The sequence below is a fragment of the Aquarana catesbeiana genome, linkage group LG04 (genome assembly GCF_042186555.1).
Source record: "Aquarana catesbeiana isolate 2022-GZ linkage group LG04, ASM4218655v1, whole genome shotgun sequence".
NCBI classification, from domain to species: domain Eukaryota; kingdom Metazoa; phylum Chordata; class Amphibia; order Anura; family Ranidae; genus Aquarana; species Aquarana catesbeiana.
In genome coordinates, this window is record NC_133327.1 from 369,220,891 (window position 1) to 369,233,193 (window position 12,303).

At 40.9% G+C, this 12,303-nt stretch overlaps 1 protein-coding gene across 1 annotated transcript in view; it reads right to left on the bottom strand.

The window, feature by feature from the left end:
• Positions 1 to 2,431: 2,431 nt before the first annotated feature.
• PPIL6 (peptidylprolyl isomerase like 6) overlaps positions 2,432 to 12,303 on the bottom strand; it is a 38,782-nt gene continuing 28,910 nt past the window's right edge. The window contains exon 8 of the mRNA XM_073627056.1: positions 2,432 to 4,759. Within this exon, the coding sequence (XP_073483157.1) occupies positions 4,648 to 4,759 (112 nt within the window). The 3' untranslated portion in view covers positions 2,432 to 4,647. The remainder of the gene's footprint in view (positions 4,760 to 12,303) is intronic.

Here is a 12,303-nt window from a genome sequence, read left to right on the forward strand (position 1 = left end):
GCGGTGGAAGGGAGTAAATATTGTTTTATTTTTTTGGAGCATGTGGGGTGCACTGAACTCATTCCAGGATTTACTTGGACAATTGTTATACAGTGGCTTGCGAAAGTATTCGGCCCCCTTGAACTTTTCAACCTTTTGCCACATTTCAGGCTTCAAACATAAAGATATAAAATTTTAATTTTTTGTGAAGAATCACCAACAAGTGGGACACAATTGTGAAGTGGAACGAAATCTATTGAATATTTTAAACTTTTTTAGCAATTAAAAAACTGAAAAGTGGTGCGTGCAAAATTATTCGGCCCCTTTACTTTCAGTGCAGCAAACTCACTCCAGAAGTTCAGCGAGGATCTCTGAATGATCCAATGTTGTCCTAAATGACTGATGGTGATAAATAGAATCCACCTGTGTGTAATCCAGTCTCTGTATAAATGCACCTGCTCTGTGATAGTCTCAGGGTTCTGTTGAAAGCGCAGAGAGCATCATGAAGACCAAGGAACACACCAGGCAGGTCCGTAATACTGTTGTGGAGAAGTTTAAAGCCGGATTTGGATACAAAAAGATTTCCCAAGCTTTAAACATCCCAAGGAGCACTGTGCAAGCGATCATTTTGAAATTGAAGGAGTATCAGACCACTGCAAATCTACCAAGACCTGGCTGTCCCTCTAAACTTTCAGCTCAGGCAAGGAGAAGACTGATCAGAGATGCAGCCAAGAGGCCCATGATCACTCTGGATGAACTGCAGAGAACTACAGGTGAGGTGGGAGAGTCTGTCCATAGGACAACAATCAGTCGTATACTGCACAAATCTGGCCTTTATGGAAGAGTGGCAAGAAGAAAGCCATTTCTCAAAGATATCCATAAAAAGTCTCGTCTAAAGTTTGCCACAAGCCACCTGGGAGACACACCAAACATGTGGAAGAAGGTGCTCTGGTCCAATGAAACCAAAATCGAACTTTTTGGCCACAATGCAAAACGATATGTTTGGCGTAAAAGCAACACAGCTCATCACACTCAACACACCATCCCCACCGTGAAACATGGTGGTGGCAGCATCATGGTTTGGGCCTGCTTTTCTTCAGCAGGGACAGGGAAGATGGTTAAAATTGAGGGGAAGATGGATGCAGCCACATACAGGACCATTCTGGATGAAAACCTGTTGGAGTCTGCAAAAGACCTGAAACTGGGACGGAGATTTATCTTCCAACAAGACAATGATCCCAAACATACAGCAAAATCTACAAAGGAATGGTTCACAAATAAACGTATCCAGGTGTTAGAATGGCCAAGTCAAAGTCCAGACCTGAATCCAATCGAGAATCTGTGGAAAGAGCTGAAAACTGCTGTTGACAAACGCTCTCCATCCAACCTCACTGAGCTCGAGCTGTTTTGCAAGGAAGAATGGGCAAGAATTTCAGTCTCTCGATGTGCAAAACTGATAGACACATACCCCAAGCGACTTGCAGCTGTAATCGCAGCAAAAGGTGGCTCTACAAAGTATTAACGCAAGGGGGCTGAATAATTTTGCACGCCCCACTTTTCATTTTTTTATTAGTTAAAAAAGTTTCAAAAATCAAAAAGATTTCGTCCCACTTCACAATTGTGTCCCACTTGTTGGTGATTCTTCACAAAAAATAAAAATTTTATATCTTTATGTTTGAAGCCTGAAATGTGGCAAAAGGTTGAAAAGTTCAAGGGGGCCGAATACTTTCGCAAGCCACTGTATGTATGCCAATTTGTTCAGATTTAGGTACAAGCGCTGTTCTTTTAGTTTATTCCATTTTAAACACATGGTTGTTCACAACAGCAGCTGTACACATGATTAGCATTAGTTTAATCATTTCACACATTTTTGTTATAAGCGTGGGTGTTAGATATCATTTCCATTTTGAGAGAAATAGACTTTCTTGAAGGAAAATAAAGCAAAAATAATGAAATCCATAAAGGAAAGCAAAATAAACATGCAGTTAATAACACCAACAAATGAGAAGATTTCTTACTCTGCAGTGACGAGTTATATGGTTTACTTATATAAGATAGTTAGAGGAAGAATACTGGAAATCCCCCCCCCCCCACTGTTTGGGGGGGGATTACCTCTACACCAACCGATTGTCCTTTTTAGGACCGGAAGCGGAGTAGGGGTACAGAACACTAAAAGGACACGCTTACTAAAAAAGGAAATATACAAAATGGTAGATACGGGTATATACATGTAGAGATTTGTCTTCTTAAATTGACTGTAATTTCACGCATACAATAATGATGCAGGAGAAGCAAATCCGATAGGCTATACATCTAGATAATAATATGTCCTTTGCAATGCTATTTGATGTATGTTTTTGTTTTTGTTTAATGGAAGAGCTTTTCTCTTCCTATGTTTTACCAATAAAAAAATCTGATTTAAAAAATAACACCAACAAATGTAAGACAAAAGTTGTAAAATTAGAAAGGATTTTTTTATTTGGACATCACTGCAGTAGAATGATTCTGTTCACTTCGCTTCAAGCTCTGTTCACCTTTCCATATTCTGACAATTTGTTGCTGGTGGCCTGTCAAAGCATAACTATGGACACAGTAGCCGGATAGTCGTTGCCAGTCATGCAAGCTAACCAAAGGGGTAAAATCTGTCCGAACTAACCAAAGGAGTCAAATTGATTGTTCTTATGCTCCGTACACACGGTCGGACATTGATCGGACATTCCGACAACAAAATCCATGGTTTTTTTCCGACGGATGTTGGCTCAAACTTGTCTTGCATACACACGGTCACAAAGTTGTCGGAAAATCCGATCATTCTGAACGCGGTAATGTAAAACGCGTACGTTGGGACTATAAAGGGGGCAGTAGCCAATAGCTTTCATCTCTTTATTTATTCTGAGCACTTTGTGCGTTGGATTTGTGTACAACGGATTTTGTTGTCGGAAAATTTTATAGCCTGCTCTCAAACTTTGTGTGTCGGAAAATCCGATGGAAAATGTGTGATGGAGCCTACACACGGTCGGAATTTCCGACAACAAGGTCCTATCACACATTTTCCGTTGGAAAATCCGACCGTGTGTACGGGGCATTAGACTATTTTCTCTTCTGGTTGTGTTATTTGTATAATATGGGTAGAAAAGATAGGCTCGTTCATAAGTTGGGATAAGTATGGGGTTTTTAGTACTGGGCCTAGTTCAAGCTTGGAAGGCAGCTGTCAGTGCCAAGCCAATTACCTGCCCCACAGCTTCATGTACACCAGAGGGCGGGGGTGCTTGTGACATCATTGACCTAATATGGCCGCATTAGGTCAATGATGTCGTGATCATCAGTGCCTCTTGGTGTACGTGAAGCTCCAAATAAATGTAACCATTGCTACTATGCTATCGTCATTCATTTACTATTTCCTCCATCCCTCCATCTTTACTACTGCCCATAATATTTGATTACATTTTGAGTAGAAGAGAAAATAGCAGAATAACATCCAATTGTGTCCCATTCTCAAAACAGCTTGTTAGTGCCCACAGAACAAATGTATATGCAGTTTCCAAGGAAGAATAGCTATGCAAATCTGTTATAAATAGATCTTTTAATGTTTGTGAAGTCCACGTGGGTCTAAATGCTGTCTATACATATGGTAATCTTTAGGAAATATCAAACTTCCACCTCTCTACCCACTGCACGATTAAGAAGTTGTGTGATTAAGACCTTATTCAGATGCGGCAATTACATCCATGCCCCTTGCAGGGCTGTGTTTTACCAGCATGGGGATGCCTATAGCTATCTACTGGGTAGCAATAGATGTGAATGACACTGCCTGCATGGAGATGCACACAACACCTATCCGTGTTAACACGGTCCTGCACAGGGCTTAGATGTAATTGCGCCGTGTAAATGAGGCCTAATGCCGTGTACACACGGGTGGACTTTTCGGCATCAAAGATCCGATGGTCTTTTGACGACTTCCGAACGAACGGACTTGCACACACGCGATCACACCAAAGTCCGACGGATTCGTACGTGATGACATACGACCAGACTAAAATAAGAAAGTTGATAGCCAGTAGCCAATAGCTGCCCTAGCGTCGGTTTTCGTCCGTTGGACTAGCATACAGACGAGCGGATTTTTCGACCGGATTTGGTCGAAAAAACAGACGGACTTTAGATTTGAAACATGTTCCAAATCTAAAGTTCATCTGTTTTTCGACCAAAAAAGTCCGCTGCAGGGCCGATGAAGCCCACACACGGTCAGATTGTCTGACGGATTCGTCCCGTCGGACCAGTCCGGTCGAAAAGTCCGCTCGTGTGTACACGACATAAGTGCATGGCAGGAAGGAGGGAGTGGCAACACTAGGTAGTAACTGTAGTGTAGAGAACCTTAAGGGGAGCATTATATAGAATGTGTTTAGGCTGAAAGCTGTAGAAAATATCTGGATTTTTAATTTCGGCCCTGCATCCATATATTGGTACTCTATACATTATTAACTGATACATGTTTAATTATCTTGCCAAATGGTCCAGTATTGTCAAAAAATGTAAGTAGTTAATTACATCAATTTGATCATGGTTAGTTCATCCGTTGCCTACTGGGATCTTGATGTAGTTGTGTAGGCCGTCTTAAAATATACTATCCTTCTCCTTGGCTCTTCCAATGAAATATGAAATATTTGAATCTCAAGGAATAAAAATGCCACAGTCCAAAATAGTGCAGTTAAGTTTTGGTCTCTCATTGTATGTTGGGATGTCTTCCATTTTACAAAGTACAGCACTGCCTTCGACCAATTGTCTACAAAAGGAAAAGCAAAAAGTACACACATTTACATTGTAAAAACAAGTCTTTGCTCAACAAGCTACAAAGTGGATGTGTAGGATAGCTTCTTCTTCAAGAGTACTTGACATGGACTTTCAACAATACATTAAAGAAAAGTTCTGTTACGTGGACCATTTCTTAGGGATATCTGTATAACAAAACGGAGAAAAGAAAACACAGTGGGGACGGAAAGTATTCAGACCCCCTTAAATTTTTCACTCTTTGTTATATTGCAGCCATTTGCTAAAATCATTTAAGTTCATTTTTTTCCTCATTAATGTACACACAGCACCCCATATTGACAGAAAAACACAGAATTGTTGACATTTTTGCAGATTTATTAAAAAAGAAAAACTGTAATATCACATGGTCCTAAGTATTCAGACCCTTTTGATCTAATACAGCCATGAGTCTTTTTGGGAAAGATGCAACACACCTGGATTTGGGGATCCTCTGCCATTCCTCCTTGCAGATCCTCTCCAGTTCTGTCGGGTTGATGGTAAACGTTGGTGGACAGCCATTTTTAGGTCTCTCCAGAGATGCTCAATTGAGTTTAAGTCAGGGCTCTGGCTGGGCCATTCAAGAACAGTCACGGAGTTGATGTGAAGCCATTCCTTCATTATTTTAGCTGTGTGCTTAGGGTCGTGGTCTTGTTGGAAGGTAAATCTTCAGCCCAGTCTGAGGTCCTGAGCACTCTGGAGGAGGTTTTCATCCAGAATATCCCAGTACTTGGCTGCATTCATCTTTCCCTCAATTGCAACCAGTCGTCCTGTCCCTGCAACTGAAAAACACCCCCACAGCATGATGCTACCACCACCATGCTTCACTGTTGGGACTGTTTTTGGCAGGTGATGAGCAGTGCCTGGTTTTCTCCACACATACCGCTTAGAATTAAGGTCAAAAAGTTCTATCTTGGTCTCATCAGATCAAAGAATATTATTTCTCACCATATTGGAGTCCTTCAGGTGTTTTTTAGCAAACTCCATAGCATTCATGTGTCTTGCACTGAAGAGAGGTTTCCGTTGGGCCACTCTGCCATAAAGCCCTGACTGGAGGGCTGCAGTGATGGTTGACTTTCTACAACTTTCTCCCATCTCCCGACTGCATCTCTGGAGCTCAGCCACAGTGATCTTTGGGTTCTTCTTTACCTCTCTCACCAAGGCTCCCCCGATAAATCAGTTTGGCCAGACGGCCAGCTCTAGGAAGGGTTCTGGTCGTTCCAAACATCTTCCATTTAAGGATTATGGAGGCCACTGTGCTCTTAGGAATCCTAAGTGCAGCAGAAATGTTTTTGTAACCTTGGCCAGATCCTTGCTTTGCCAAAATTCTGTCTCTGAGCTCTTCAGGCAGTTCCTTTGACCTCATGATTCTCATTTGCTCTGACATGCACTGTGAGCTGTAAGGTCTTATATAGACAGGTGTGTGGCTTTCCTAATCAAGTCCAATCAGTATAATCAAACACAGCTGGACTCAAATGAAGGTGTAGAACCATCTCAAGGATGATCAGAAGAAATGGACAGCACCTGAGTTAAATATATGAGTGTCACAGCAAAGGGTCTGAATACTTAGGACCATGTGATATTTCAGTTTTTCTTTTTTAATAAATCTGCAAAAATGTCAACAATTCTGTGTTTTTCTGTCAATATGGGGTGCTGTGTGTACATTAATGAGGAAAAAATTAACTTAAATGATTTTAGCAAATGGCTGCAATATAACAAAGAGTGAAAATTTTAAGGGGATCGGAATACTTTCCGTCCCCACTGTATATGCAGAAGAGGCACTTTTGCCTATAGTAGCCGAACAAATTTTTAAGAATTTTATTTCTCCGGGAAAATGAAATAAGGAATCGGATTGGTTAGTATGGGGAACTTCTCTCATTTTTGTTCAAATTTGGTTTTCTCTTATTTGTTTTAGAAACAACCCCCAGTGTAGAATTGTTATTTTTTGTAAACAAAATCTACCTTATTTTGAAGCTTTTATTTCATTTAAAGTGGTTGTAAGCCCTTACATATACCCAGTAAAGTGACTAGCATCAGGTATTGCAGATTAAACAAATTCCCCTACATATGTTGTAACTGTTTATCTGCAGCCCTCTCTTTTCTGCGTCAGTTCAAAGTACATGGATCAAAGGCTATTTCTCAGCTCCGGCAGACAGGGGGTGGGGATCTGATATCACACACTGCGCAGCAAAGAGAGGAGAGTTGAGTGTAATCTGAGACCTGAGTGGAGGGAATGGTCAGACCCCCCTCTACTCAGTCTTATAGGGAAACATTTACAGCAGAAGCTGTCAACCTGTGTGCTGGAGAGGGGGCAGGGACATCTCCCAAGATTCTGTGGTGTTGGCATGACCTGTCAGAAGTGAGTCATGCAGATAGCAGGGAAATGACAGAGCAGACAAAAATCACACTCAGTGCTTTGGATTGAGCCAAGCACACACTATAGAGGGATATGCTCTGTTCCGTTCAGAGGTTTACAATCACGATTTAAATTGCATGTAAACAAATACTTTGTTTGCTACCTTTTGTATGTTAATTATGCCATTGAAAGTGTTTTATCTGTTTAATGTGTGCAAAAAAAAAAAAGCCTAAAATTCAGAGCTATTTTGTGCCCTGAGCCCACTTTCTATGTTATCTTGATAAGTTTAATTAGCCTGCCTAGTTGTTTGGCCTCCTGTACACTGGACGTTTTTGTATCTGCTTTCAGGGGCGTCTGGAGTTTTTTTTCCCTGCCCCTAACCTCCCCTGCATGTTAGCCTATGTGTCATAGGCTTTTAGCAGCGTTTAGTGACAGGGGCTTTTAGAGGTAGAAAAAAACTCACTGCCAGTGTGTCCAGGAGCAGCAGAGTTTTGGCAGAAAAAACGATTGATGCTTGTAAACACGTGTAAATACATCTAAACGCACATTAACGCTAGGCGTGTTTAGCACTTGAGTGTTAATTCATTTCAATGGCCAGAATAAATGATATTCTGGCTAATGAAATTAATTAACGCCTAAGCGCTTGACGCCTGTAAACGTTCCTATACACTTATAAGACGGCTTTCACACCGAGCTGCGGGGGGCGTCGGCGGTAAAGCGGCACTATTTTTAGCGCCGCTTTACCGCCGTTTTAACCCCCCGCTAGCGGCCGAAAAGGGGTTAAATCCGCCCGCAAAGCACCGCCGGAGCGGCGTTTTGCCTGTGGTATCGCAGCGCTGCCCCAGTGATTTCAATGGGGAGCAGCGGTGGAGGAGCAGTGAGTTCACCACTCCTTCAACGCTTCAAAGAAGCTGCTGGCAGGACTTTTTGTGACACCCTGCCAGCGCACCGCTTCAGTGTGAAAGCCCTCGGGCTTTCACACTACAGTGAATGGAGCCGCTTTTTTCAGGCTCTATACAGGCGCTATTTTTAGCGCTGTAGCGCCTGAAAAACGCTGGCATTGTGAAAGGGGTCTAAAAGAGTTAAGACACTTTTACAAGCATCAGGCTTTTTTTCTGCCAAAACCCTGCTGCCAGAAAGAAAGGCTTGTAGGAGAATTTGCGAAACGTCCAGTGTGCATGAGGCATTTATCTTGGACTACAGAATAATTAGTGCCTATGTTGTGTACAGATATGCACTATAAAAAAATTGGTTACATTTCATTTCAGATTTGTTTATTAAGTTAAAAATTTAGCTTCGTCATATTTGTTATGTTGGAATAATTTGTTTTCATAATTCGTTTAGTATATTCTGATTCGTTTTGTATATAATCGTCATTTTCAAATCAATTCGAAATTCTAATTGGAAATTCAAATTTCAGAAGACGGCTATATTCGTTATATTCTGTTCTAATCTATTCTATTTCTTTCTATTCTATTCTTTTCTATTCTATTGTACTCTATTCTATTCTTTTCTATTCTATTGTACTCTATTCTATTCTTTTCTATTCTATTCCTTTCTTTAATATTTTATTCTATTCTGTTCCTTTCTTTTCTATTCTATTTTTTATTATTATTCTATTCCATTTTATTCTATTCTATTCCATTCTATTCTTTATCTTCTATGTTATTTGACTCTTTTCTATTTATTTTATTCTATTATTTTCTATTCTATACTATTTTGTTTTATTTTATTCTATTCTGTTTTATTCTAATTTATTCTATTCTATTCTATTCTATTCTATTATTTTCCTTTATTTTTTATTATATTCTATTCTATTATTTTCTATTATATTCCTTTATTTTCTATTATATTCTATACTGTATTATTCTATTCTTTTATATTCCATTCTATAAAGCAGCCTAAGTAGAAACACCATCTTATTAGTTAATTTATTGCAATATGTTTCCATTTTGAATTCAGATTAATTTTCTAATCCGAATTCCTTTTCTAATTCGAAGTCGGATAATTTGTTTCATTATAATTTATTTAGGATTTATTGAAATTCGTTACTATTGTGATTTGGAAATTCAGATAAGTCTGAATCCCCGAATAACGAAAAGTTTTTACAAATTTTGAAACAAAACGAATCACACACGTCTAATAAGGAGCGGGGGCAGGTTTGAGTAGTTTAGCAAAAGTTCACAGAAATGGTGTGTGTTTGTTTTTAACCCACAGCAGGACATAAGAGCTGTGTGCATTTCAGGCAGATCAGCAGTTATTTCTCCCACTGAGGGACACAGGCGTTTAGGATTTCTTAAAAAGTTTGGTTATACAGCCACATACAAAAGGCTGGGACACTGGTAAAAACCCCCTATTAATCTAGTCCCTATAAAACCCCTCCTCTAACCATCCTGCCTTCATTTTTTGCTAGTTCCCTAGGAGGTTCGGCTCTGCTGAAAGACTTCAAAATATGCTGCTTCAGCTAGTCTCTATACAGCAGCTATCCGGATTGGCATATCTTCAGCAACAGCTTTGGGGGCCTTTGTGGGACCCGATCATCAGACGGGCTGCGATTGTCTGAGGAAGTCTCCTTAGATTCCTTCTTCTTTACTATTCTGCATTACCAGATGAATGTTCCTAGTACTAACTTTAGGATTCTCATTCCTCATTCCTCCGTGAAGGATTCTGCACCTTACAGGATTAGGTTGGCTGATTTCTAGAATCGTATATTTGGTAACTGGTTAGGCAGGTTTGTGGTGTGGCTATCACACCCTAGAAACACCTCTGTGTATTTGTTTGAGTGCATCCTACTCATCCTTCTGATCCCGTTGTTCTTGTGCTCCAGTTTGGGTTATAGTATATCCACATCCCTGCCTACCCATTTCTGCACGTGATCATCGTCTTTCTTTTTCAGAAGAATTCAAGAATTCAACCCTTCCATTGTTTCCAGCTTAAGGGATTTTTTCCTCCGTATCCATTTTGATTTTAGGCTGTTAGAGCTATCACATCTATGGCAATCTCTTTAATAGATTAATTGTCTAACCAGCTAACACTCTTGCTTATCATGGACCTCCCTTTCCTGAACTCAAGAGTTGAGAACGTTCAGCTTAAAGTATGCAGCTCGTGCCCCTGGAAGACGCAATTTTTTTGCGAAACGCAGCGTAGGGCTGAGCGGTATCATCGCGCCACCTCCCATTGTCGCTGTACATCCAGCAGGACGGGCTATCTGTGGTCATCCGGCGGGTGCCACAGTTTGTTCTTCCACTGATGATGCTGATTTTCTTGCCTACATGTGAGTGTTTAAGTTTTTTACTTTAATAAATTGCCGTCTGATTTTACACTATGGGAGCCCTCCCTTTCTTTCTTCCTATGTTGACAATACTATGCTGAGGGCTGAGCCCCTTTCTGTGGACCCATCCATCTCCATCTTAGCACCCGACGTCCTTTCCATTTTCCATCTCCATCTCTGCCCCTGGGAATTCCGGACCAGTAGGATCTCAAAGCCCTTTCAGGCCCTCTGTAACCGGGGGTCATGGGGTTCTGGTAAGCGGCCAGGCTCTTACTGTTGGTGGTGGTCTCACACATCCAAGGTTCCATACGGTTGAATGACCCGGGATTGCTATTCACCTTTTTGGGTTTTTCTTATGGACTATTCCTCCAACCATTCACAATTATTTTCTATTATATTTATTACATGTGGACTTAATTTGACATTTGCCTGCACCAATTGTGATATATTACTGCACTGATGGTTTATGTATTCACTAATACCTGTTGTATCTAGTGTTTTTGGTGTGGCATCTTTGGCCACACATTCACTGATTTGTATAGCGGGAGTCAACAATTTTCTCTTGCTTATGTCATGTGTTTGTGTCACATTTAGGACATCGCTGCTTTTTTTCATCATATTTTAGACACTTTGAAGCGCAATTATTTCCCCTCTTTTTTTCTATATCCACATCCCTGCCTACCCATTTCTGCACGTGATCATCGTCTTTCTTTTTCAGAAGAATTCAAGAATTCAACCCTTCCATTGTTTCCAGCTTAAGGGATTTTTTCCTCCCTATCCATTTTGATTTTAGGCTGTTAGAGCTATCACATCTATGGCGATCTCTTTAATAGATTAATTGTCTAACCAGGTAACACTCTTGCTTATCATGGACCTCCCTTTCCTGAACTCAAGAGTTGAGAACGTTCAGCTTAAAGTGTTATTAAACGCACATTAATAAAAATGATCACAAAAAGCTTTATTACATGTTGTTTTCTGTTTCCTCTTACTGTCTATGTCCCCACTGCAGTTGGGGATTTTGAAGAGCAGTGTTGGCAGCTAGTGCACATGCTCAGTTTTCAGCAGGCATGTACTGGCCATCGGGACTACCCGGAGTTTCCCAGTGGGCCGATGGCTCAGTGGGCCAGTTTTTATGCAGAGTTTGGCAACAGCGGGAGCGTGGCAGCAAACAGCGATGGGGATTCGGGGAAGGTGGCCAGCGAGGAGGGCAGTTGGATGTGAGAGCCCAGGAGAGAGAAGAGCTCCACCCCCTCCCTGACCACTGACCAGGTGAACAGGAGTGGGCGCGGCCACCCCGACGCTCCCAGAACCTTAATTCCTCCACCTCCTCTCTGCTCCAAGAACAGTGCGGCCCGGGTCAGAGGACAGACTGACTGGGAGCCCGGAGGAAGAGGACAGGCAGGAGGCCTGGAGTTGCAAAGCTATTTGGTTTTCTCTGCTTCACTGGATAAACCTTCTACAGTCACCCAGTGAGGATGCAATCCAACAATGCTAGGGTGATAGTATATGTCACCAGGAAGGCACAAACAAAATTGTGAGTACCAAAATCTTAATTGTAAAATAGTAGATTGTTTTCCAATGAGCATAAAGGCAAAATATGACAATACTGATACAGCTATATACAATAGCCTCATGTTATGGGTTTTATCACATAGAACAATTTTTTTTTAAACAAGTCAGCAGCCTTGTGCTAACAGTCGGAAGTTGATGAACACATTTGGTCATTGTATAGTATACTGCAAATACAGGTCATGTCTTCCAGTTTTTCAGATAGTAAAATGTTCAACAGTTAAACAAAAACATTATACAAAATATTTCATCTGTGATTCTGGCAAAAACCTATACTATTCAAAGTATTAAAAGTATTTAACAAAGGTCTGCAGTACTGCAGATT